The sequence below is a fragment of the Drosophila kikkawai genome, chromosome X (assembly GCF_030179895.1).
Source record: "Drosophila kikkawai strain 14028-0561.14 chromosome X, DkikHiC1v2, whole genome shotgun sequence".
Classification (NCBI taxonomy): Eukaryota; Metazoa; Arthropoda; class Insecta; order Diptera; family Drosophilidae; genus Drosophila; species Drosophila kikkawai.
The window spans coordinates 4,221,555-4,249,211 of record NC_091733.1 but is presented as its reverse complement, the minus strand read 5'-3'; the positions used below and the strand labels follow the sequence as shown (position 1 = coordinate 4,249,211).

At 36.1% G+C, this 27,657-nt stretch overlaps 1 protein-coding gene across 1 annotated transcript in view; it reads right to left on the bottom strand.

Annotated features, from left to right (window-relative positions):
* kl-5 (male fertility factor kl5) overlaps positions 1–27,657 on the bottom strand; it is an 871,112-nt gene that overhangs the window by 219,459 nt on the left and 623,996 nt on the right. The window contains exon 13 of the mRNA XM_070288586.1: positions 525–3,332. Coding sequence (XP_070144687.1) covers positions 525–3,332 — 2,808 coding nt within the window. The remainder of the gene's footprint in view (positions 1–524; positions 3,333–27,657) is intronic.

Below are 27,657 nucleotides of genomic sequence, written 5' to 3'. Positions count from 1 at the left end.
GGAAAAAAATTATAGCTTTGTTGTTTTTCAACGTATTTTTATCTACTCTGAGATATAAGCTTTTTTTATTATTCTAGAATTTTGGTATAAATTTCATAAAAATCGGGCAACTATATCATATAGCTGCCATAGAAGCGATCGGTAAATGCATAAAGTATGTAAAGCTGGGAATGTAAAACTGTAACTGTCAAACTGTAATCATAATAAGTATAGGTAAAATGGAATGAAACTTTATAATATAAACATCGAAACCAATCTGCAAGGGTATACAAACTTCGGCGTGCCGAAGTTAGCTTCCTTTCTTGTTTTATATTTATTTCCTTCAAGCCTAGTAACACCTAACACGAACAAGCACGTGCTTGGTGTCGCAAGGTCTACTTAATGCACTTCTTAAAAAAAAAAAAAAAAAAAAAGGGACAATACTGTTTTCAAAAGGACAGATCTGTTCTAAGAAGGACAAATTGGCAACACTGGAAAACATCAAAAATGTATTCAAAAATAAATTAATACAAATGAAAACTTACCCTGAGTGCACCGGCCACTACAAGAACAGACTTGATTGCCCGCAGACCCCAGTCATAATGATCTTGCTTAGAAAGCAGTTCCTTACATAGAGTATAAAGAGTAATAAATTTGCGTGCTAGCAAACGAGCTTCCTGAAATCCCTCGGCCACCAGCATTATCTCGCTTATTAAAGCGAAATCGGGAACAACCATGGCGCAAGGTCTATATAAGGCCTTTAGGTTTTCTGGCAATTCTGCTCGTCCAGCATACCCGGGATTCATCGTTATAAATACGCCAACGGTGGTACGTAAACCGATAGGCTCGCCCAAAAAGTTGAAAATCTGTTTTTTACTCTTAATAGCATCTTGTATGCATTTTACTTGCACGGCCACAACGGATAAAACTTCTACTGAAATTCTATTAAACTCGTCAAAACAGCCCCAAGCACCAGTCTGAGCCAGACCCTTATGAATATTGCCTATGGACTTATAATCCATTTGCTCTGAACAATTAAAGACATAGACCATCATACCCAAAGCCCGTCCTAGGTCTTTAGTAGTTTCTGTTTTACCTGTCCCAGCTGGTCCCGCCGGAGCCCCACCCATCACCAAATGTAGTGACTGAGTCAGGGTTATATAGCAACGATCCGTTAAAGGTGTAATCACAAGACGTGGTGTATTGCCCAAGTATTCGTAATCGTAACGAAACTGAGCATCACAAATGTTAGCGAAGCAATCGTCAATCTTAGGGTCCCAACGGTGTCGTAATTGGCTTTGCCATTGAAAGGCTGTTTGTATTTCCACCTTTTTTGCTATTATAGTGGCTACAACATCACGGCTATGGACATCAATAGTACAGACTGTCATAATCTTCTGTCTTTCGGCGGCGGTGAGATCCCCCAAAAGTAGTATTATCAAATTGTTAAGCTGATTGACCTGTTTTTTATTGTAATCTTTGAGTGCGTTCTCATAACGCTGTTGTACCTTGGCAAAAGCATCATTAGTCTCCGTAGTCCACATTATTTGCGTACCGACAAGGGCTGGCTGTGCAGGCCACTCAAATATCCACACATGTCGAGGCTTATTATCATAAAAGGTTAAGGAACGCTTTAGTTGGTCTCGTAAAGTATCACGCATTTTATCTGTTATTCGGTTTAGCCAGACCTCGACTTTACCGCTGCAATCGCAGCTCTCCAGAAATGGAACATACTCTTCTAGCTCCTTTGCTACCATTCCAGCTGCAAGCTTTGACCCAGAGATGAGATTAAGTTTTCCCATTGAGTCATAGAGCTTTGTAAGATGTCGAGCAACAAGGGCAGGGTTGTTACCATTGGACAATATGTCTAGAAGATCTGCGGAGGATACAAAATAGAATCGAGGATAGGCCAAGCGCTTAGTTTCTAAATAATCATTTAACGCTTTCTCGCAGAGAAGCAGCATTTTAAGCAGCATCTCAAGATGTTCATACAATTTGCTGCCAGATCGGTTTGTAGATCTTACGACATTCCTATCGGCATTCATCTGAGCTAAAAGAGCCTTGAACTCTTTATCAATATAATCAAAACGTTTTGAGTCCTCAGGTAGCTGCGATCGAATATCCTCAGATCCGATAAAAATGCTTTCTAAGTATTGCCATTTTCGTTGCACTTCAAACCAAGATCCGATTATCTGATCAGCGTTGGATAATCTGTTTTGCCAAAGGCGTACCTCGTGTTCGAAAAAAGCAATATATTTTGACGAAGCCATATTCTGAAGTTGACCTTGGTGGTCTTCCAATGTTTCGATCATTTCTTCAGATGCTTTTAACAACTTAATGCCGGTTCTTTCGTGTATTTCTGAGCCGAACTCCATTGTGGCCCAGGCAGCGGCTATATCTCGTAGTTGTTTCTCCATTGCCATTTCTTTTACTGATTTGTCGACAATATTTTTTACTTCTTCTTCATACTCATGTAGGTTTAGATCAATCAAGTCCTTTAGTGTAGTGGAATCATCCATACTAAACTTAACTTGTGTGGTTTGCATCAACTCGACCCAATGGCGATCACGGATGGCGGGATTTTGCAATTCAGTTACCGCTCGAAGGGATGTCATAAGATTTTTGAGTGATGCTTCTATAAAAATAAATGGCTCCCAATCTCGCATAGCCTTGTCAAGACCACGGAGCTCGCGACCAAACTTTTTGCACTCCTGATCCATAGTTTCTATGTCAATTTTTTTCCAAGGAGTCTTTTTCCAATCGTTAATAGTAGACTGTATGGTGATGACAAAGTCCCACATTATTTTTACCAGTCTTAAATCAAATCGACAAAGTTCTATTTTTGAAGCATCTGGACCCTGTAATTCAAAGAGCACAGCTGACTCTGCTAGACTCTTTTGACGTTCTTCAAGGGCAACAATTTCCAAATCAGATTCATCAATATGATCGTAGCAGTTTAAACATGGAACAAAAAAGAACTTCTTTACAATAAATTTTTTTCGATAAGTATTTGCCATATTGTCGCAGAGAAGAATGCGCTTTTCAATAAGATCCACTTGATAGCTTTGTATTGGGGCAATAACCTGCTTTGTCGTAGCTGCCAGGCGCTTGACTTTCATCCATACATCCGGTAACTCGTTTATTTGGGCCAACTCAGTGTCTTTGAACTCATAATTGTACAGTTTAAGGAAGTCAATAATTTCTTTAAGTGGTTCAAACATAGAGTCATATATGTACTGCTTTTCGTTGATCTGATTCAGAACGGATAAAATCTTGACTAAACCTTCAAAATCATCCTTTTGCAGCTCTATTTTCAGAACAACATTGGCCTCATCCACAAAGTCTTGAAGCTCCTATATAAAACAAATAAAGGTAAGTCTATTAATTAGCTATTTATTAAATCATAATCTGCAAACATTCGAAAGCCAACCACCCACTTAAAAAAATATTTGTATGTCAGAATTTTACTTATAAATTAGAGCGCTAGTCACAAAGGGTTACAATACATTCTGTCATAAAGCTTAAACCTAAACAAAATTTGTGCATATGATATTCTTAATCTAACAATTTAAAGTTTATTATTATTATTATTATTTTGTATATTTTGTAGTTAATTTAACTTAATCCTAATCCTATTCCTAAGTCGCTGTAGTTTAATTTAATTTATGGGACTTACTTAAACTGTGAGAGTACCTTTTCCTTGAATTGCGTAGCATTGCTAATATTTTTAATGTTGTTGGGTAGCTGATTCCATAATCTAATAGCATTAATAAAAAATTAGATTGTTTAGTCTTCTAGATGCAGTAAATGTTAATTTTTCAAATAGGTATGCTGGTTCTTTCTTATATATTAATTTGTGAAGAAATGTCAATATTCTCATCTTTATCCATCCGCTAAGTTCTACGTCAAAAATTTTATAGGCATAACCCGACACATGTTCGATTCGTGCCAAATTAAATATATATCTTGCGATGCTATTATATACTATTTTTATTTTATTTTGGCTAATCGAGTCACAATTTGAAAAAACTTTTAAACCATAAAATAAACACGGAACTAAACATGTTTTTGCTACTAACATACGAACATTTATAGGCAGGCAACCCTTAGTCACAGACAATGCTCTCAGCATTCCAAATACTTTTCCTATTGCCTTTGCAATGTGATCGTTCCATGTAAGAGTCCTGTTGAATGTAAATCCAAGATTTACGGCTTTTTCGACATACTCTAATGGACTGTTATTAATGTGAAGAGGATCGATATTGTCTAGTTTTATTTTTTTTCTGCTTATTACGAGGCACTTAGATTTGTTTGAGTTAATGCCTAGTCCATTTTTGATTGCCCATTCATTTACTCGAGCAAGTTCACGGATACATACATCAATACATTCACTTATTCTATTTAAAGGACGACTCACATACATTTGGACATCATCGGCATACAGATGCACATTACATTCTGACAACCCAGATGGTAGGTCATTAGCATACATTGTAAACAACAGTGGACCAAGTACTGAACCTTGGGGGACACCACGAGTGACATTTCCAAATTCCGACGATACATTAGAAAGAACAACTGATTGACGACGATTATTTAAGTACGAAGACACAAGCTTAACAGAAGTTTTTGAAAAATGGAACATATTACGTAACTTTGAACATAGAATATTATGGTTTACAGTGTCAAAAGCCTTGCTATAGTCCAATAAAACTAAAAATGTGACATTGTTATCGTCCATTTGTTTCCTTATGTCGTCAGTAATCTTTAATATAGCTGTAGTACAGCTTCGACCTTTCCTAAATCCAGACTGATTATTATTTAGGATTTCATTGTCAGTGAGAAATTTATTTATTTGTTTTGCCATTATATTTTCTAATATTTTAGAAAGGTACGGCAGGATCGATATAGGTCTGTAGTCAGTATTTGATTTTGGAATCGGAATAATCTTTGCCGTTTTCCAGCAGTCAGGAAAAGTCGAGGTTGTTAATGCTTTATTTAATATATGAGTTAAATAAGGCAGAATCCTAGGTAACAAAATTTTGTTAAATTTCGGATTAATGTCGTCAAGTCCAGTCGCATCACTCTTAATGTCAAGTATAGTCTGTAGAATATCACATTGATTAAGGGGGGGGTAAGGTTAATTCGGTGCAAAAATGCCCACTTTTCAAAAAAATGTTGTGGCGAAACGGCTAAAGCTAGCTTAACGAATTAAATACCATATAATAACACAACATTTGAACAGTTTGTGATAAATTTTGTATTGAAAAATATTTAGAGGTTGAGGAGTTATAGGGAATCTCCCGAGTCGCCTCCAAAAAAAGTTGGTTTGCGGTGTACATCCTAACTGTCCACAGAATCATCCGATCTACAAAAATTATACCTCATTCGTTAAAGGATAAGTGTCCCGAGGTATTCTCGAAGCGTTTTTATTTTTAAAATTTTTTCCCTATTTTTTATCAAAATTTGAAGTCAAAACCCCGATTTTTGACTAAAAAATTAAGTTAATTTGTTAAATAAAAAATATAAGAAAATTAAAAATTAAAAAAAGCTCGACGAGAATACCTGTAGAATTATCTAAAGAAGTTATGTTCCAAATTTCAAACCGATTGGTTCAGTATATTTTTAGTTATCGTGTACACCGATTTTCAAAATGGCATTTTTCAGGAGAGCGCTTTAAACTTTGTGATTCTCATGCATTGAACACCTACCGACCTTCGTTCAGCTCCGCATAACTTCGTCAATTTTACTATGATTGATGTAAAACTTGGACACAATATTCTTAAGATATTGAACTTTTAAAATAAAAAATAAAAAAAAATTTACGAAAAAAAAAATTAAATACCTTACCCCCCCCCTTAACAGTCACAAACATAAACTTATTATCACAGACGATTTCAGGTGCAAGTTGTAAGTGTTGATTGTCAAGAACTTCAGGTACTGAGCATTTTATAAATTGTTTATTTAGCTCATTCACTTTTATGTCCTGTGTAATGGACCCATATAAAAACTTTTTTAGTATTTTTTTGAAATTAAAATGATACGCGCCTAAAAATAGTAGAGATAATTAGTATCGACCCCTTATCTGGCAACGTCTTAAAAATGACAGTAGAAACCAACAGCTGGTGAATACCGGTTTCTTCGGGTCTCCAGCTTCTGGCTTCGATCTTTTCTATTGGAGTCGTCAAGCTGAGAAGTTGGTCCCGAACCCAGCAGGGAAAATATACGAGCGAGCATATTCACATGTGCTCCGAACCCTAATCCCACTGATATTTCGGCATCGGTTGAAAAAGGCCATCAACAAACGCCAATTTACCGGCTGCCAAAGATTGCCGTGTCGGCAAGGTAAATATTTTTTATAAAAAAAATGTCCAAGCCGATCACATATAATAAAATTTATTTTGCACATGTAGGTCACGCCTGTTTTCTTCGACTACACGGCGAGAAATCGCTAGGTCGATTGAGCAGAAAAAAATACAAGAAAAGGAAGCACTGGGTAAATATTTCTAAAAAAAATTCCTTGGCTCGTTTGCACCAGATTAATTAATTTAATTCCTGTAGCTAAACGAGGCAGCAGAGCAGATTGGTTACGCTATTCAGCGCCGGCCAAAAAAGGCGGCTGGAGCAGCTATCTCTGCTGGGGAAAATTTATTTGGAATTCGCCGCAGCTTGGATCAGGAAAAATCCACCAAAAAGTGACTCAAAAATAAACGTGTAAAACACAGTGCAGATTAAAAAAATTTAAAATTAAAAACCCTTAAAATCTAGTGACAAATTTAAAGTTAACGAAGACGAGGAAATGGGTTAAAACAACTCATAAAATACACGACTAGTTAAAAATGTAAAATCTTAAGAAAAAACCCGACCTCAAAACAGAAAAAAAAACATGCAAACTAGTGTAAATACATATATATATAAAACTTTTTTTTTTTGTTCAATTAAATATCAATAGAGTTAAAACCATCTCGAAACATCATCATTATTGCCAAATTATGAAATGAATTATTATTGAAGTGCATCAAATCTGATAAGAAATAAAAATTTAAAATAGGCATGTAAAAGGTGTAAAAAAAAAAAAACAAAAACAAAACAATGATAGCGGTAGTGATGGTAATGCATATGAGCAGTCAATATGATAGAGAAAACAAAAACAAGAGTGTGAGCTTAGCAGATCCAACTAAAATCGTACACTGCAATACAAAGTTTCGTTGCCAGTAAGAATATAAAAAATTTTAAAATAAACAAAAAAATAAAACACAATAAAAATAATATAAATAATATGTATCCAAATATAAAAAACGTAACTGAAAAAAAAATTTTTTTTTTTTAAATAATAAATTCTCCGTATTTTAAATATTAATCAGAAAAAAAAAACAAACAAACAAAATAAGATCATGCGGCTATATGTATAATTTCGAATTTTCCCCTAATACACACCAAAACATTATCGACAAGAAGGCCTTCTTCGAGAACAACAAAGTGGGTGAGTGGAAACAGAAAACAAATTATGTCGCCCAGTGTAAAGGCTGATTACCGGCATTAATGCTTATCAGCATCGATTGATTTTGTTATTTTGGCAATTCCTCTTTTTTTTCTTATTCATGTCATCATCGTAAATTTAAAGCACTTAAATGTGAAGCCAAAACATGCGCTACACTGAGAGAATTAAAACCTAATTATTTTATTACCTTTGCATATACATATTTTCTTTTTTCAGCAATAGAAACTGTTTTATTGTAATTGTGCGATGTAGGTTGTTGAAGCTAAACAAAAATAGAATAATAATAAAGAAATAAAATTATGTAGACCCAAAACAAAAGAAAAAAGAAGAAAAAACAAAAATAAAAACAATTAAATGGGCATAGTTATATTTTAATAACATTTTAGAGCATCATAATTAGGCACCCCATTACCATTATCATTCTTTAAACTAAACAAAATAGGATTATAATGACACTGGAAAAAAAATTTAATGATCAAATAAATAATAATATTAACATTAAGTAAATCAAATAAGCTACACAATGATAGGGTATAGAAATTAATAAATAAATAAATTAGGCATTGATATCTAGTAGACATGAGAGAAGAAAAATAATTATATTAGTACTTCGTTTATCATTGTTAATTGGAGAGATGTACACTGAAAAATATCGAAGGAATTTTGTTTGATTATTAAAAATTATTATAATGATGATGAATTTTTAAGTTTTCTTATTTATGGCATGGGAGACTATCAAACTGATGCATACGTAAATACTTTTGGGGTCTTTCGCTAACGATTACAAGAAGGACCATGGTTGGGAGGGTAAAGATATAGGGTGTGGCGAACAACAGCCAAGGCCACCCCTGCAGGCTCAAATATTAATTCGTGCTTTCTCGTTTCTCAATTTTTTTCTCGCAGTTTAGTTTTGCCTTGTTTCATATTTTACTAATTATGAGACAATTGTTTTGTGTGTTGGTTTCGAATGAGGATTGTCTCATTGTGTAGATTCAGGAGGGACTCTATAATAAAACCTCTGACGTAACAATCCTTATCCACAGCAAACCCCCCCCCCCCACATCTCCCGCTAGAGCTAGGAATCAATGGGTCCCGCTCAGCTGATGGGTAAGGGTCGACAAGCCTGAATGTGGTTAGCACTCGGAGGTATGATCGAGAAAAACGATACCCTGTTTATGTTTTCCCCTTTCAACGGCGAAATTACGTCACATAGAAGTAGTTGGGGAATCTATCATCCAGGCCAGTTTTATCTTAATTGCTAATTAGGGTCATTAATTAAATAGATAGGGGTGATCTGACCCCTGTCACCTTAAAAGGGTAGGGTAATACAAATTGATTAGGGTGTGATTGAATGGATTGAGGACACGTGAGAAACGTGTGCGGAAGCATTACCGCCCCGAAGACGCACTCGATACGTGAGCGAGGGAGCGATAACGCACACGATACGTCTTCGAGTGCGTATGCGAGGGAGCGATATCGTTCGACCAGCGCGCGAGCGGGAGCGTTGGCGCCTCGAAGACGCACTCGAAACGGCTTCGAGAGGGAGCGATAACGTTCGATCCGCGCGGGAGCGGGTACGTTACCGCCCCGAAGACGCACTCGAAACGGCTTCGAGAGGGAGCGATAACGTTCGATCCGCGCGGGAGCGGGTACGTTACCGCCCCGAAGGCGCACTCGAAACGGCTTCGAGAGGGAGCGATAGCGTTCGACCCGCACGCATTCGTTTCCCACAATCAAATCCCACACCAAAAGGGGATGGAGGGTGAAAAGGTCAGTGCGATCCTTAAAGGGATGAAGATGTCAGCAAAAGCCGCTGTACACCTGCAAACGCACAATGCAATGAAGAGGGAGGGATGAAAAGGTCAGCCGAGATTTTGGGCTGTGATAAATATGGAGTCAAAAGGTTACAGCTCATTTATCAATGGGTGGGTGAATGGGGAGAAAAGGGTACCATTGACCGAGATTTTCGGCGTTGATAAAAAAGGATCACTTTCCCTTTCAACAAAGGACACATGCCAACGAATGCTTACTAAAAAGGAATTGAGGGATCGTCTAGCAAAAAAGGTAAGCGATCTCACACATTTACACCACCTTCTTTTTCTTATAATGAAAAACAAAAACAAATCTTGAAAGAGCATGAGTAAATTTAGTGCTATCATCGACCCTACTCTTATATAATGGTGTGGGGTATGAGTACAAACGATCAACTAAATGACAACTACCCCAGATAAAATAGTCGGGTTCCTTTCCATTATGTTAAAAGCAAAACTGACAAAAAATAAAAATAAAAAAATTTTTGCATCTTATGCGAATGATTTCGGGTCTACGAGGAAAATCCTAGATCCTAAGGATTCACTCACAGTTTGTGGCCCGAACAATTTGTACACGCCGGTGTTTACCTTAAAAAAATTATAAAACAAAATTTTACGTTTAAAAAGTGAATAAGTGTATGTAAAATTGGTTTTAAGAAAAAAACCAAAATTGAAAAAGTGAAATTTGTTTACATAAAAACAAACATTGACAAAAATATAAAACATTAAAAACAAAATACAAAAAATTTATTAACATTATTAACAACAAAAGCAAAAATATAAAAAATTAAAAACAAAAGAAAAAAACAATAACAAAAAACAAAAAATTTATTCACATTAAAAAAAATATATATATATATAGTCAACGTGAACAACAATAGCAAACGCATCAACAACGTGCATATCAACGTCATAAACACCTATATTGCCTTCAACGAAATCAACAAAAACATCATCATGAACAACTACAACAATTACAACAATTACAACAACTACAACCAGTTCAGCAACTACAACAATATGAATGGCATTTACTGCCAATCCTGCCAGATGGTTCTGGCTGTGGGTGTGCAATGGCATCATCATGTCCGCACAGAATCCCACAAGTTTTATGCAACTCGACCTGTAGATGGGAGCGTTAAACAAATTTTGGATGGATTCAAGGGTCGTATCCTTCAATACATGTATGTTAATGAGGGAGTTCCTGTTAGAAATACCAGCGAATTTTTAAATGAGGCGAGTCTAGCGCTTATCCCTCATATTGAGAGAGTGTTAACCTCTCACATTTCATCGAAAATAAATTTCGAGTTGTTTGCTGAGTATATGCTTGTAAAGGAGCATGTAACTTAAGTGGAGATAAAGTCATTCCAAAGTAAAATGACATTGGTTTCATCAGCCTCCAATTTGATAATGCCGTTCAATTTCCACAAAGATGAAATTGAAACAAAAATGAGTGAGTTCCAGGAAAGGGACAGCGGATGGACTCTAACCCGCATAATTAGAGTCGAGTTAAATATGCTAAAATGTGACCCATTGAAAGGAAGCGGACCCTTTAAACTACCAGAAAAACTACAACACAAAAATGCTGTGATTAACGTTCAAAACAAAGACGAATATTGCTTTAAGTGGGCAATATTATCCAGCTTTTCGAAAAGCAAAAAGCCACAAAGATGTTCAACATATAAAGTGAACATTTCATCAAGCGTGATTTACGTAGGACCATCCACGAAATTAGATTTCACTGGCTTAAATTTCCCAATGGAAATACATGAAGTTTCCAAGTTCACTGCTCAAAACCCACAGATTAGCATAAATGTGTTTGGGTATGATGAAAAACTGGGTAAAGTGTTTGGACCACTTTTTTCGGATGCTATCGAAAAGGAATTCCACATCAATTTATTATTTGTGGATGAACCAACTGCCAATATTCCAAGACATTTCGTCTGGATAAAAAATATGTCAAGGTAAGTAAANTAAAAAAAATTAAAAAAAAAATAAATAAAGAAATAAAAATAAATTAATAAAAATAAACAATAAATAAATAAAGAAAAAAATAAAATATATATATATATATATATATATATATATATATAGACATTCTAATTTGTATACTAATTAAATTTATATTTTTATTTATAGACTACTTACATCACAAATTGGGAATCAAAGAATTCAACGTATGTTCTGTAACAGATGTTTAAGCTACTCAACAAGCGATGAGAGGTTTGAAAAGCATCACGAAGTCTGCAGCAAAGTGGTCACCACAGGACCTCATGTGAAAGCCACAACGCTGGAGTTTTCAAATTATCATCCTCAACTGGAGGTCCCTATTAAAGTTTACGCAGGCTTTGAGAATATCCTGGAGCCTGTCTCAATAGCAGTAAGTGGAAAATCACAAATTGTAAATAAGCATATTCCTATTTCATTTGCATACTATATAAAGTGTGCTTTTGATTCTAGTTTAGATAAGTTCGTTTTAAGGACAGGTGGGAATGTGAGTCGCACTTTCCTTGATTCTTGAATATACCCATACTCGCTATCCTCACTAATGTCGCTTCATGATTTACATAACTATCTCCCTTTCTGTCCAGCCAATAAACTCCCCTCGGTAAATTCAAAAGTTACAAAATTTATTGCAGATTTACATAACAAGGAAAAATACATTATTCACTATAAGACGTTACAACAGTGTATGAAGAATGGATTAAAACTTAAAAAGATTCACTCCATTATTCAATTTAAGCAGAAGCCCTGGTTGAAAATATATATTGATATAAATACAGAACAAAGAACCAGGGCTACAACTCCGTTTAAAAAAGACTTTTTCAAGCTCCTAAATAATTCAATTTATGGAAAATGTCTTGAAAATAATGAACAGCGCGTTGATATACGTTTAATTAGTGAGTGGGCGGCTCCACCCATTGGGCCGCAAGGCGGACGTCCAAGACTATGTGCGAGGGACTTAATAGGTCGTTCAAACTTTCATAGTTTTAAAAAGTTTACAGATAAACTTTATGCAATTCAATTAAAGAAATTACATAACGTTTGTGATAAGCCGCTATATTTAGGTTTTGTGGTTTTAGAATTATCGAAATGGAAAATGTATGATTTTCACTATTCATACATGAAACCTAAATTTGGGGATGCGCTAAAACTTAATTATGTGGACACTGATTCATTTATTTACTCAATAAAAACAGAAGATTTATATGCAGACATTAGAAATGATGTCGAGTATAAATTTGATACATCTGAGTATTCAGATGAATTGGCTGCACTTTATAATTTTAAGCAGTGTAATAAGAAGCGGTTAGGTTTCTTTAAGGATGAATTGAATGGTAGGTCAATGACGGAGTTTGTAGGCTTGAGGTCCAAGATGTATGCATATAATTCAGAAAGTGTAGGTAATCAGCCCCAGAAAACAGTGAAAAAGAATAAAGGGATAAAACGTAGTTGTTTACAAAAAATTACATTTGAGGGATATAAAAATTGTTTGTTTACTGGCCAGCAAGAATGTGATTCAATGTACATGTTTCGATCAAGAGGACATGAAATAAGTACAGAAAAAGTAGTTAAAATTACATTAGATAATAAAGATGATAAAAGAATAATATGTGATGATGGAGTTTCAACTCTAGCAATAGGGCATTATTCTACAGTAGAAAATAGAATAACGAGTGAAATCGCAACTTTGAAAGCTCAGACAAAGGTTTGGCGTAGCCAAATAGAGAGCTCTCAAAGACCTGTAACTAATAAAGTATCACTTAAAAGAAAGATAGAAGAAAATGAAAGTGCGACTATTGAAAAAATGACCCACCTAAAGTGAACATTTCATCAAGCGTGATTTATGTAGGTCCATCCACGAAATTATCCACATCAATTTATTATTTGTGGATGGACCAACTGCAAACATTCCAGGACATTTCGTCTGGATAAAACATATGTCAAGGTAAGTAAAATATAAAAAATTAAAAAAATGTGTATCCTGGAGCCTGTCTCAATAGCAGTAAGTGAAAAATCACAAATTGTAAATAAGCATATTCCTATTTCATTTTCATCTATATATATAAAAATCAATTGCTGTTCGTTAGTCTCGCTAAAACTCGAGAATGGCTGAACGGATTTATCTTATCTTGGTCTTGAATTATTCGTGGAGGTCTAGGGAAGGTTTAAAAGGTGAGAAAAATTCGAATAATTGCCGGGAAAATCCTCAAAACAGTATTTTTCTATTTCCCATACAAACGTTTTCTAAATAAAATGGAGAGTCAATTTGTAATTTATTACCGCTGTATAACAGGGGTGCCCAAACGTTGCTTATGGGAAAGACGAGCCGCATATGAAAACTTGAATCGCGCTGCATTCGCATACAATCCTGAAACATCCTACAAGGATCTTACCTGCGTTGTTATCCTAGACAATGTCTAGGATTGCAATGCACTGAAGTTTCGGTTGGAAACCCCCGGCTTATGCTGTGCAGGTGGCAAAATTAAATTGCCCGTTTTGGCTCATCCACCAGGGCCATTGTATTCGCTACTATATAGAAATTCAGCCCAATCAAACAGTTTCCTAAATCTTGCACAAAAATATAACGGATGCTTTCCAATTACGTCATTTGGAGTCGAGGTTTTTCATCAATCAGGCTACAATCCAAGTTATAAGGTAATGGCGTCTCTTTATTATCAAAATTAACAACTCACATTTTTTAAAATTGCATTCCAACATTCAGATTCATGGGCAAATTCAACACCGAGCGGGCGCTTTGTTATCACCACAAAACAAAGATGTTAAATTCCTTCAGATCTATTTCATTGGTGATTCGGCAGTTGAACTAAATCACCGCTGTGCAATTTTTACTGAAACTTAACGTGAAATTATCGAACAATTGCAAAATCTTCTCTATGTGCATAATGAATTGGTCAGATTGTTCAAAACTGCATTGGATATAATGCATTATGACGAACATAAAATCATTATCAGCGCTGACAAAAGACCCACTGGTAGCCATGCAAGACAATTTAACGCTCCCACTATCAATGAACACGCAGTGGTGATTGTTGGCGAGAATGTGGAATAACGCGATATTGTTTTTAACCGTCGGGATAATGGCCAAGTGCAGCGAGTTTATGAGACTCATCGGTCACATGATGCTCTTCAATATCCGTTAATGTTCTGTCGTGGAGAAGGTGGGTATCACTTCAACATAAAGATGGTCAATCCAACGACAGGTTTGTTTACAAGTCATCACTTCTTTTTGATTCTACAACTAAGTTTGAATTCAAATTCTAGGAGAAGAAACGAATAAGAACGTCAACTCTATGAATTTTGATGCGTATCGATTGATGATTCGACTAGATGTTGACAATCATCTGTTAAGATACCACCGTTTGTTTCAACAGTACTGTGTCTCAATTTCATTCGTTTTAATCAGTCGAAGTTGCGGTCAGACGAGTACATTCACTTGCGTGACGCCATCGCTACTGAAGGACACGCGAACAACATCGGTTGTTTGACCAATCTCCCAGCAACTTATGTTGGAAGTCCTCGCCATATGCAAGGGCAAATTTAAAGGAGAGGTAGTTCTTATCCCACGAATTCCTATTATTCCAACAGATCTTCCATTCCAATTCAAGACGATTCAGTTCCCAGTTCGATTGGCATTTGCGATGACCATCAATAAATCGCAAGGCCAATCGTTGGAAGTCTGCAGGATAAATCTAGAATATCCATATTTTTCACATGGCCAGGTATACGTAGCCTGTTCGCGTGTGGGAAAGCCGTCATCATTATTTATTTTTACACCGGATAACAAAACAAAAAATATTGTTTATCAGATCGCTCTCCGCAGATTTCAAGTCAAAACAAGAAAGGAAGCTAACTTCGGCACGCCGAAGTTTGTATACCCTTGCAGATATTATTTCATTACATTTCAACTATACTTATAATGTTTACAGTTTGACAGTTACAGTTTTACATTCACACCTTTACATTTTCTCTACATCTACCGATCGCTCCTATGGCCGCTATATGATATAGTTGTCCGATTTTCATGAAATTTATACCAAAATTCTACAATAATAAAATAAGCTTATATCTCAGAGTAGATGAAAATACGTTGAAAAACAACGAAGTTATAATTTGTTTCCTATTAATTTCCCGATCGTTTCTATGGCAGCTATAAGATATAGTCGTCCGATTTTCATAAAATTTTTACCAAAATTCAGAAATAATATAGAATGGCCATATCTAAAAAATGGTGCAAAAATGTTAAAAAACAGCAAAGTTATAATTTTTTTTCGAAAAATTTATCGAACATTTGTATGGCAGCTATATGATATAGTCGTCCGATCCGGCCCGTTCCGACATATATAGCAGTGAGAGTATATAGAAGACTATATGCAAAGTTTCATTCAGATAGCTTTAAAACTGAGGGACTAGTTTGCGTAGAAACAGACAGACGGACAGACGGACAGACGGACAGATGGACAGACGGACAGACGGACATGGCTATATCGACTCGGCTGTTGATGCTGATCAAGAATATATATACTTTATAGGGTCGGAAACGTCTCCTTCACTGCGTTGCAAACTTCTGACTGAAATTATAATACCCTGCAAGGGTATAAAAATTTGTCAATCCAACGACAGGTTTGTTTAAAAGTCATCACTTCTTTTTGATTCTCAACTAATTTTGAATTCAAATTTTAGCCTAAAATTTTTAGGAGAAGATAGGAATAAGGTCAGCTCTATGAATTTTTATGCGTATCGATTGATGATGTTTCAACAGTACTGTTTCGACATGTACGTCAAAGTAGAAACGGAACGTCTCAATTTAATTTGTTTTAATCAGTCGAAGTTGGGGCGAGATAAAGTTCGCCGGGTCCGCTAGTATTATATAAAGTGTGCATTTGATTCTAGTTTAGATAAGGTAGTTTTAAAAACAGGTGGAAATGTTAGTCGCACTTTCATTGAAAATTTAACGTCCGATTTGTCCGAGATATATCAAAATCATATGTCAAAAATAATACCATTATCAATGAGTCAACAGGATGAAATAAAATTTGCGTCCGCTATCAATTGTCATATATGTAAGGGTGAATTAGGAAATGATAGAGTGAGAGATCACTGCCATTTCACAGGCCAATTTCGAGGTGCAGCTCATAAGGAGTGTAATCTAAAATATAAAACAGGTAATTTCATCCCTGTGTTCTTTCACAACCTTTCCAAGTATGATGCGCATTTGTTTGTGAAAGAGCTCGGGGAAACAGAAGGCGAAATACGTGTAATTCCATGCAATAAAGAATTATATATATCATTATCTAAATATATACCTGTAGGAAATAATACCCTAGAAATTCGATTTTTAGACTCTTTCCGATTCATGTCCTCTAGTCTAGACACACTCGCAAGTAATTTAAATGATGATGAGTTGAATGTATTAAAATCTCAATACCCAAATAGTGAAGACTTTACCCTTCTTCGTCGGAAAGGTGTTTTCCCTTACGAGTATTTAGACTCTAGTGATCGATTAAAAGAAGTTTCTCTCCCACCTCGTGAAAAGTTTTATAGTAGTTTGTGTGAAACAGAATGTTCTGAGGCTGATTACGCGCACGCACATAAAGTATGGACACATTTCAAGTGTGAGACCCTTAAAGATTACTTAGAATTATACTTTAAAACTGATGTTTTATTGTTGTCCGATATTTTCCAAAATTTCAGAGGAATTTGTATGCAAATTCATGGGCTCGATCCTGCTCATTATTACACAATTCCGAGTTTGTCTTGGGATGCCATGCTTAAAACTACGCAAATTAGCCTCGAATTACTGCAGGATATAGACATGATACGATATATTCAAAAAGGGATTCGAGGAGGGTTAGTACAAAGTACGCATAGGTATACCAAGGCAAACCAAACATTCATAGTTTAAAAAAGTTTACAGATAAACTTTATGCAATTCAATTAAAGAAATTACATAACGTTTGTGATAAGCCGCTATATTTAGGTTTTGTGGTTTTAGAATTATCGAAATGGAAAATGTATGATTTTCGCTATTCATACATGAAACCTAAAATTGGGGATGCGTTAAAACTTAATTATATGGACACTGATTCATTTATTTACTCAATAAAAACAGAAGATTTATATGCAGACATTAGAAATGATGTCGAGTATAAATTTGATACATCTGAGTATTCTTTGAGCGATGAAGTAAAACTTAAAAATTAATTATTTAAATTGGTTTAATATATAAAAAATCTAGATTTCAGCAATCATTGGTTATCTTGAATGAGCATCCAAATTGTAGCCGATTGGAATAATTCGTTTCTTTGTGCGAATTTTCCAAGTGAATGATTTTTTTGTTTAAAGAAAACATTGATAATCATTATTTACGGTCCCTGATTTATTTATTTTTATTATTATTTATTTATTATTTTTTTTTATTTATTATTTTTTTTTTTATTTTATTATTATTATTATTATGTTTAAGCTGAAAAGAAAATTCTGGAAAAAATGTTTCCCATTCCCCAAATAAAAAAATGTTTTAATTTACTCTTCATATTTATTTTAAATTTATTTTTTCAACTTTTTAAGCTGAAAAAAACAATTCTGGAAAAAATGTTTCCCATTCCCCAAATAAAAAAATGTTTTAATTTACTCTTCATATTTTTTTTTTTTTTTTTAACTTTTTAAGCTAAAAAGAAAATTCTGGAAAAAATGTTTCCCATTCCCCAAATAAAAAATGATTTAATTTACTTCTCATAATATTTTTTTTTATTTATTTAATTTTCACATTTTTGGAAACACATTTGCATTCCCATCCTCAAATTTAATTAGCATATCGTTCTATTCCTAAATTTTAGTATCTCCTTATCATTAATTTCATTAAACCTCTCTGGGAGGTAAACATAGTGGAAGTCTAGCTCCAACTTTATGTTAGAGCCGAACTTCCCACTCACCCTCTTCCCCGAATGAATCTCCAATGGGACATTCACCGGTAATGCATTGAAGCTAATTTTTGACTAATGCGGCATCCGTTGAATGCCACCATCAAGGGATCCTCCTCGATATCCCTAATTAGGGCGTCAATATCCTCTTGGTTTACACCAAGAGGCAAATTGTCGATTTGGTTGTTGATGATAGCATTGTTCTCATTGTTATTCATCGTGCTGGTGGTGGTGGTGGTGGATCTGGTGGTGCTGGAGCTGGTGGTGGTGGTGGTGGTGGTGGTGTTGGAGCTGCTGGAGCTGGTGGTGGTGGTGGTGGTGCTGGTGGTGGTGGTGGTGCTGGTGGTGCTGGAGCTGGTGGTGGTGGTGGTGGTGGTGGTGTTGGAGCTGGTGGTGATGGAGCTGGTGGTGCTGATGCTGGTGCCGATGTCGATGCCGATGCCGATGCTGATGCTGGTAGTCACTGAATGATATTTTCCTTCAGGATCTGGCCGAATTTATACCCAACCAAGGACCACAGTTTTGTGTGTGTGATTGGCTAAAAAGGGATAGATTGGCTAGTACCTGTTGAGCGAAGGGCAATAAAAAATGGAGGTAGCGATACACCAAAGCATCATTAGCGAGACGAAGAGCAGTCTAGAATTGTAGACATAAGTGACCACAGTTGACGGTTCCAAATTTTTGTACCCGCTGATAATTAAACATGAGATTTTTTCCCAAATATAAAACTACTTCCAAAGGTGGTTGTAAATTTCCAAAACTGTCGAAATAATATGAATCTTTTCCATTTTTAAAATAAGCCACCCAATGCGTTCCAATTGATGAAGAGTCTGCTAAATTAATTACTCCACACTCATGAAGATTTGGGAATTTCGGTAATTCATCCTTCATGTATACTCCACGAAAATGTGGAATATTTTTAAGGCCGAACCTCATTATATCAAAGTTGGATAATGCCCTTTTGGGTAGCTCACTTAAAACTAACGTGATGATAAGCTTACTCGAGGATCCAAACGGTCTTAAATTCCAAAATATTTATGTGTTTTCAAAAAGCTTATACCAACCGAAATATCAATACTTGGAAAAACTAATAAAACCAATACAAGGAATGGGATATTACACATTTTCGGATAATGAAATAGTTTTGTCGCCACAGGAAGCTAAAAGTAATTCAATATTTATCTTTGATGACGTCGCTTGTGAAAAGCAAGAAAACATTCGGAACTATTTTTGCATGGGACGTCAGAGAAATATTGATTCATTCTATTTATCACAAACTTATACACATATACCAAAACATTTGATACGTGATAATGCAAATTTTATTATAATGTTTAAGCAGGATAAATTGAACTTACGAAACATTTATCGAGACCATGTTGTTACTGACATGAATTATGATACTTTTAGGAAAATTGCACGAGAGTGTTGGATGGATAAATATGGCTTTCTCATAATTTCAAAGGATGATGAAATAAATACTGGTCGATATAGAAAAGGCTTTGATCAATTTATTATTCTATAATATTTAAAAATCATATATCTCTTTCAAAATAATGATAAATAAGACAGTTCAGAAACAAGCGTCATAATGTCTACATCGCTAACAATTGCCTTAACTGGAAATACATCAATTATAAGCGAAAACTTTTTTCCACAAATTGAATAAAAACGTAATTATGAATGTGCTCTCATTGATTTTTATACATTCAATTCTATTCAGAATGTTGATAAGAGGAATAATCTATTTCATATTGGTGATAAAGTAATAGAAATACCAGAGGGTTCATATGAATTTGATGACATTATAAAATATATTTTTAATAAACTTAAAGAACATCAACTTCATGAGAGCGTTAAAATTGAATGTAATAATAATACATTTCAAGTTCAAGTTCTAACAAAAAATTAAACTATATATTTTAATCATGAACGATCGATTGGTCAGCTATTTGGATTCAATAAACGGAAATTAAGGCTTCATAATGATGAAATTCACAACTCGGATAATCCAATAAATATTTTAAAAGTAAATTCCATTAGATTGCAATGTAATATTATTAGCGGATCGTATGTTGGAAATAAACCAAATCATGTGCTTCACGAATTTGGGATTAATGTACCCCCTGGCTATAAAATGAACATTACCACACGAAACTTAATTAATTTACCTGTCAACTGTAGAGAAATAAGCACGCTTGAAGTACGGGTAACTGATCAGAACGGTGATTTAATTAATCTGCGAGGAGAAACTGTATCAATTCGTTTACACTTGCGAGCAGCAGAATGATCATCTATGATAAAAAGCCCATTCCTCGCCAGCCTATCAACATTACTAAGTCGAAAGCTGAAGTGAAAACATCAACATCATCTCAAGGAGCTTCACATAAACGAGCTGCTCTATCATTAAAAAATAAATTGATTTTAAAATCACTTGGATTTAATATTAAATAAAGTTTTATAACTAGTTTTCAAATGAATAAAATTTTTCATGTTCAAGAAAAGCCTATCAATGATCAAAGTATCATTAAAAAGGAGTACCATACGTATCATCCATATCAACAAAACTTCAAAACAAATGATGAAGTCCGGATCTGTGTACAGAACTCTGACATCAATCTGTTGCCATGTGTAAGCTTTCTCCACTTTGAAGGCACACTTAGCAAAATTATTGATGCAAATACAGGAACAAGCAGTACAAATGGTGTTAATGGTCTACTTAAAAATAATTGCATGGCTTATTTTTTGGATGAAATAAGATACGAACTAAATGGAACTGAGCTTGATAGGACACGGTTCACTGGTATTACATCAACCCTCAAGAACTTTCTGTCCATCAGTCATGAGGAAAAACATCTTTATCGCAATACTGGATGGAGCGGAGGAGATGATATCAAATCTGGGGGTCATTTCTCCTTTTCTGTTCCGCTTCGGATGCTTTTGGGTTTTACAGAGGATTTTAGGAGAGTCATGTTAAATTGTAAACATGAAATAATCCTCCTACTAGCTAAAAATACAGATGAAATGTATCATAAAACTGTGGATGGGAAAACACATAATATTGCTATACACAGTATTAGTTGGAAAGTACCCCATATTGTTCCAAGCGATAGTACAAAAATTAAAATGTATAATATAGTGAAAAGTGGAGCTAGTCTTCCACTTTCATTTCGCAGCTGGGATTGTTATATAAATCCAACATTGGTACAGGGATCGCATCATGTATGGAATGTTAAGCTGGCTGCAAATAGAGAGAGACCACGATTTGCTATTATTGCATTCACCTTAAATGGAGAACTAATTTCAAACAATTTGAGAAATGCAAAGGTATATCTTAATTCCGATGTGTACCCTTATGAGGATTTGAATATTAAATACAATGAAAATCGTTTCGCTGTCTTGTATGATATGTATGCCAGATTTCAAGAGAGCTATTACAATAGAGAGTCCCATCCACTTCTATCTCCAACGGAATTTATGAGCAGGGCTCCCATTGTAGTTGTCGATCTCTCATATCAAAATGAGAGTGTAAAATCAGGACCCATTGATATAAAAATTTCAACAGAACTAACTAAAGCGAGTGAGATGAATACGAAGGTATATTGCCTTCTCATTCATGATCGGTTAGTCGAATACACACCACTAACTGGATTGGTTCAACGTATTGTATAAAAATTGAATAACATTTCTTCAATCAATTTCTGGAAATCGTTGGAAGTGGACGTCTACGGAACAAAACACAAAAAAATAAATTCAACAAAATAATTAAATAAAAAATACTATAAAATGTTTATAAACAAAAGTGAAATGAAAAATGTATCCAAAATGGGGATCTATGATCTTATATGCAGAATAATCAATTTCTTGAAATATTGGAACAAAGACAATAAAATTTTCGGCGAGCACAAGAAATATCTGGAAGATTCAATAAAATATTTCAATAGAAGGATGGCTGATACTCCACTGGCTTCTAATGAACACGGACAACACTTCTCATCATGTTGCTGGGCTAAAAATGATGTCAACCATGGGGTTGATACATGCGCATGTCATTTCTTTACTGTACGCTCAACCAAATGTTTAAAAATTATAAATTCGTATTGTAATTTAGAACATCGATTTAGTTATTGAGAAAATAAAATTATACAATATTCAGAAAAAATAAACTATATTCAATACTTTTCATTGGGAAATGGGAAAATGGTTATTCTTTTCAGTTTTTTCATTTTCACGTATGGGAAATTTACCTATAATAAAGGGGTGAGAGGACGAATCCTTTTCACCCTTAATTGAAAATAAATGAGAGACGTCTCGCCAGTTAATTGAAGAAAATATGTTGGTCTCAGTGACTTTTTATCATTTTGAAATGACTTTTGAGAACTGGTGGTATACGAAGCCATGGTCCTTTGTCATTGGCATAGCGACATAAGTCCGCCGCCATAAGTTCGCCCAGTACATTTGGTCCGTGAAATAATGGCGTTTTTTTCCGGCGATCTTATGTCGCCGAAGTCATAAGTTCGCGCGAAATTATGGCGTTCAAAAATTACTAGCGGCGGACTTATGACGCCATAAGTTCGCCACAGAAAAAACGACATAATTTCGCCAGACGCGATCTTATGTCGCCGAAAAGCGTCATAAAATCGCGCGAATTTATGTATGTATACATACATATGTTCATACATTTATTTCATTTGTTTGTACATTGTAAATATGTACACACATGTAAAAATACAAAAAAATACCAAAATTTTAATTGTCTGGCCGATTTTTATATGAAAACACTGCTATGTAAACTTTGTATTATGAAAATTTGTATTTTGGATTTAAAGTTTTTTTTATATATACACATTGTATTATGAAAATTTTGTACATACATGTACATATAAAAAAACTTTAAATAAAAAAAAAATCCATAATACAATGTTTACATAGCAGTATTTTCATATAACAATCGGCCAGAAAACTAAAATTTTGGTATTTTTTGTATTTTTAAGAGCATTTTTATATTTAATTTTTCGAATGCAAAACAAACGAAATGTTTTCCCTTTTTCTAAAAAATCTTCTCTAATAAGTTGCTTTTCAAGAAAATATGAAGTTATTTATACGAATACGTAAGGTAAAAACATAGAAAATCTTGTACCGTTCGCGATGTAACGTTACAAATCGGTTTATAATATAATATATATTATAATATGTAATATTTTGAATTGAAGTGTACTGAATTTATATTATAATGAAATAATGGGGAAAAATATGACCATTTTCTTAAATGTTTTTTTGCACGATCGATGCATTTGACCAGTACTAATTGTATTATAAAAGGCAAACTTTGGGGAATTGTCATATTTAAATTATTTGCAGAAAACAATGCACCGCAAACGGTACAGAATATCTAAGTCTTGTTTGACTTCAGCCTGAAAAACTAAAACCACAATAAAATACTGTTGCTTTCCATTTATGAAAGTTATTTTTATTTTAGAAGCTTAAGCCTAGTACTCTGACGAGAAAAAATAAATTTAGACAGCGGCCAAACTCCACATAAAAAAAACGGTGTCGAAAAAAGAAGAAGAAGAACTTTTAGCCACGTCGTTTTTTCCGGTACTCTGACGACGAATATGAAGCCTGCGAAAATTGAATGGCGTTGCCAGATCAAGATAGTAAACAGCTGATATCGAGCTGTCTAAAAAATTCATTTGATTTATTTAGACACCCTTAATGGAGGGAAAGTTGAAGGAAAAAGGTGGCATGGATAGGGACTGTCAAGAGGAAGCCCATAATATGGAATTTAACCCACAAAGGACATTTTAATGCCATATTTATTAATATTTTAAATATTTTTTTTTTAATATTTTTTTACAACCAGCTGTCCAGTGTGACCAAAGAAAATCCTTAAACGCCATAAAAAGTACATTTTCATGGCATTTCAGGAATTTCCTTAATTTTTTGGTCACACTAGCTCGGTAGTGAAATAAACACCGATTCCGCTGTCTAATTTAGACAGCGGGTTTTTCTCGTCAGAGTACTAGGCTTTATTTCAGATTTGTAACGTTACATCGCGAACGATACAAGATTTTTATGTTTTTACTTCAAGTTTTTGTATGAATAAATTCATATTTTCTTGAAAAGCAACTTAGTGTGTACTTAATAGATATCAAAGAGAAAATGGTGTAGAAAACATTTCGTTTGTTTTGCATTCAAAAAAAAAAAAAATAAACAAAAATGCACCTAAAAATACCATAAAAAACATAAAATACCATAAAATACCAAAATTATAGTTTTCTGTCCGATATATAAGTTATGCATGTATGTACATACATGTTCATACATACATACATATGTACATCCAAACCGCGAAATGATGTCATTTTTTCTGTGGCGAACTTATGGCGCTTTGAAGCGTCATACGTCCGCCGCAAGTAATTTTTAAACGCTATAATTTCGCGCGAACTTATGACGCTTTTCGGCGACATAAGATCGCGGCTGGCGAAATAATGTAGTTTTTCCTGCGGCGAACTTATGGCGTCCGCAAGCGTCATAAGTTCGCGCGAAATTATGTCGTTTTAAAACGGCGAACTTATGGCGGCGGACTTATGTCGTTACCCCAGCAAATGAGATTGCCTCTAAAGTGGACGGCGTTCGGCGCCAGCCTTCGTTGACTTTTCCCTTTCTTTTCTTTGTTTTGAAATGAGTTTTTAAACGGGTTGTATATCAATGCATGTTCCCTTCATCCACCCATTAATAAATGAGCTGTAACCTTCTTGAGAAGTCTTCAATTAGTCAACATCGTAAACAACCTTTTTTTATGACTCTGAGGGGGAGTGTTCTTTGACTCCGAAAGGGTATGTGGCATGGGTTTAAACCTCATCCCTTGATTCCCGGTCGCATACATTATTTTACCTGTCTATGAGCGCCCTCCCCTCTCTTTATGAAATGGATGATCGCTGGCCAGCTTGTCCTTTCGTGTACACATAAGTCTCCATATGTGTCACAACCAAAAATCTCGACTGACCTTTTCATCCCTCCCTCTTCATTGCATTGTGCGTTTGCAGGTGTACAGCGGCTTTTGCTGACATCTTCATCTCTGTAAGGATCGCACTGACCTTTTCACCCTCCATCCCCTTTTGGTATGGGATTTGATTGTGGGAAACGAATGCGTGCGGGTCGAACGCTATCGCTCCCTCTCGAAGCCGTTTCGAGTGCGCCTTCGGGGAGGTAACGTACCCGCTCCCGCGCGGATCGAACGTTATCGCTCCCTCTCGAAGCCGTTTCGAGTGCGCCTTCGGGGCGGTAACGTACCCGTTCCCGCGCGGATCGAACGTTATCGCTCCCTCTCGAAGCCGTTTCGAGTGCGTCTTCGAGGCGGTAACGCTCCCGCTCGCGCGCGGGTCGAACGATATCGCTCCCTCGCATACGCACTCGATTTTTCAATTTTTCACGCACTCGATTATTTTCAATGTTAACGAATGGACCGCTTTATTGGAGTTCAATATAGGAATTAAAATGTACAAGTTGGAGTCGGAGATCAAACAACTAGGAGAGCGGGAGCGGCCGCTCAGCGATGCGACGATCGGCCAGAGCCGAAGCATCCGCTAGAAGAGCGGGAGCGAGAGAGCGAGCTGAGGAGCTTTGAAGAAGCGGGAGCGCTTCGGAGTCGCGGGGCCGGGAACATAAGCTCTTGACCTGAACATTCTCCCCCCCTTGCGAGGATACGCAGCAAAATATCAGAAGTCCTTCGCTCGAGAAAGTGTTGGATTCGCTGAGCGGTCGTCGGCATGTAGAAGTGTGTGATGATCCTGTCCACACGACTGGCATCGGTCGTTACTACGGCAAGATCCTCCAGAATGGTGGTGGGCCAAGCAGTTGACGCAGTATTTCCTGTCGATGACTGCCTGGAGCCGTTTCTTCGCATCAAGCCGAAGAAAACGGTGGCACTTCCGAAGAGGATGGTTCCCTTGACAGACTCGGCATTGGTAGGATGAAATACCTCGGGAACGTCTGCTTTTGTTGTCGTTGTATGGAACCCAGTAGTTGAAGGAGTCGGCCGCATTGGTCACTCCTGTAGAGAACGACGAAATCCGTTGGATATGTGGAGATATTTGTCGGGTGTCATCACGAGGAATCGGAACACTGGAAGATGAGTCGCTTGGATGCAACAAAGTGTGATGCCGACCGTGACAAGTAAGACAATTGTGGGCGCTTGTGCAATTACGGAGTGGATGACCGCTTGCAAAGCAATTTAAGCACAACTGCTTTTTCTGGATATAAGATGATCGATCGACTATCGTCATCTGAAGGAAGCGTGGACACAAACGCACTGGATGGTTCTCTGCAGAACACAAATCGCATCTTTTGGACGTATGTAGAATCCTCGTACTAAAGGATTGTAGTACTCGTGGCGATGGGTTGGAACTTATCGGTTTAGATGAACGAAAACGTGTCACAGTAGGCTGGAGAGAATCTATGGCTTCCAGAGTTCTATAGCGCTCTGTTAGGAATGAATCAAGTTCCGGCCACGTAGGAATTTCGGTTTTTTGTTCGATGGATTGCTCCCATAATGAAAGCGTCAGCTTCGGAAGTTTTGTGGAGCACAAATAGACAAGGAGGCAATCCCAATTCTCGGTAGAAAGGCCGGAAATTCTCAGCGATGTTAGAAAATTTTGGATTGTATTTTGCAGCTCCTTCAAGGCTGCCGAGGATTCGCGTTCACTGGACTCCATGTTAAATAATTTCTTAAGTTGATTGTTTACTAACGCGCGTTTATTTTCGAAACGATCGTGAAGCGCTGACCACGCGGATTGGAAGCCATCATTGGTCAGTGGAGATTTAGAAACAATGGCGTGAGCTTCGCCGCTAGTTTTTGCGTTTAAGTGGAAAAGCTTTTCCACTGTGGGCCAGAGCAGATAATCTCCGTCAAAGATTTCTGTGTCGCATGGCAGAAGACTGCAACCCCTCGAGAATGTCTCTGTCGGCGGAGCTGTTCTTGCCTGTGAAGTGGAGGCGGACACACGGTCGATGTCTTCGTTCAGCTTGGAAGCACATCTTTCGTACACCGCATAATAGTGTTCGTATTTATTCTGAAGTAGTGGAAGATTTCCCGTTCAACCTTTTCCCAAAAGGACTGGATCTGATCTCGATGGATCTTTAATGTGAATGAATTGGGCTTGGAAGTGGATGCCGCAAAGAAATGGCTCTCAAATTGAATGAGACGGTTGCTAGTTGCTATAAACTCAAGCATAGCAACATCTAGGGGGCCGTTGGATCTGGATTTCTCCCTCTTCTGACTTTCGTCTTGGGGAATTGACTTTTGTCCTTCCGAAATTTTTATATTCCTTTGGGAGTAGGTGAATGAAGCTGCTGGATTGAGCAGAATTCTCAAAATAAAGGATGTTCGCAAGAATATGCTGTAGAATTCGAATGGTAG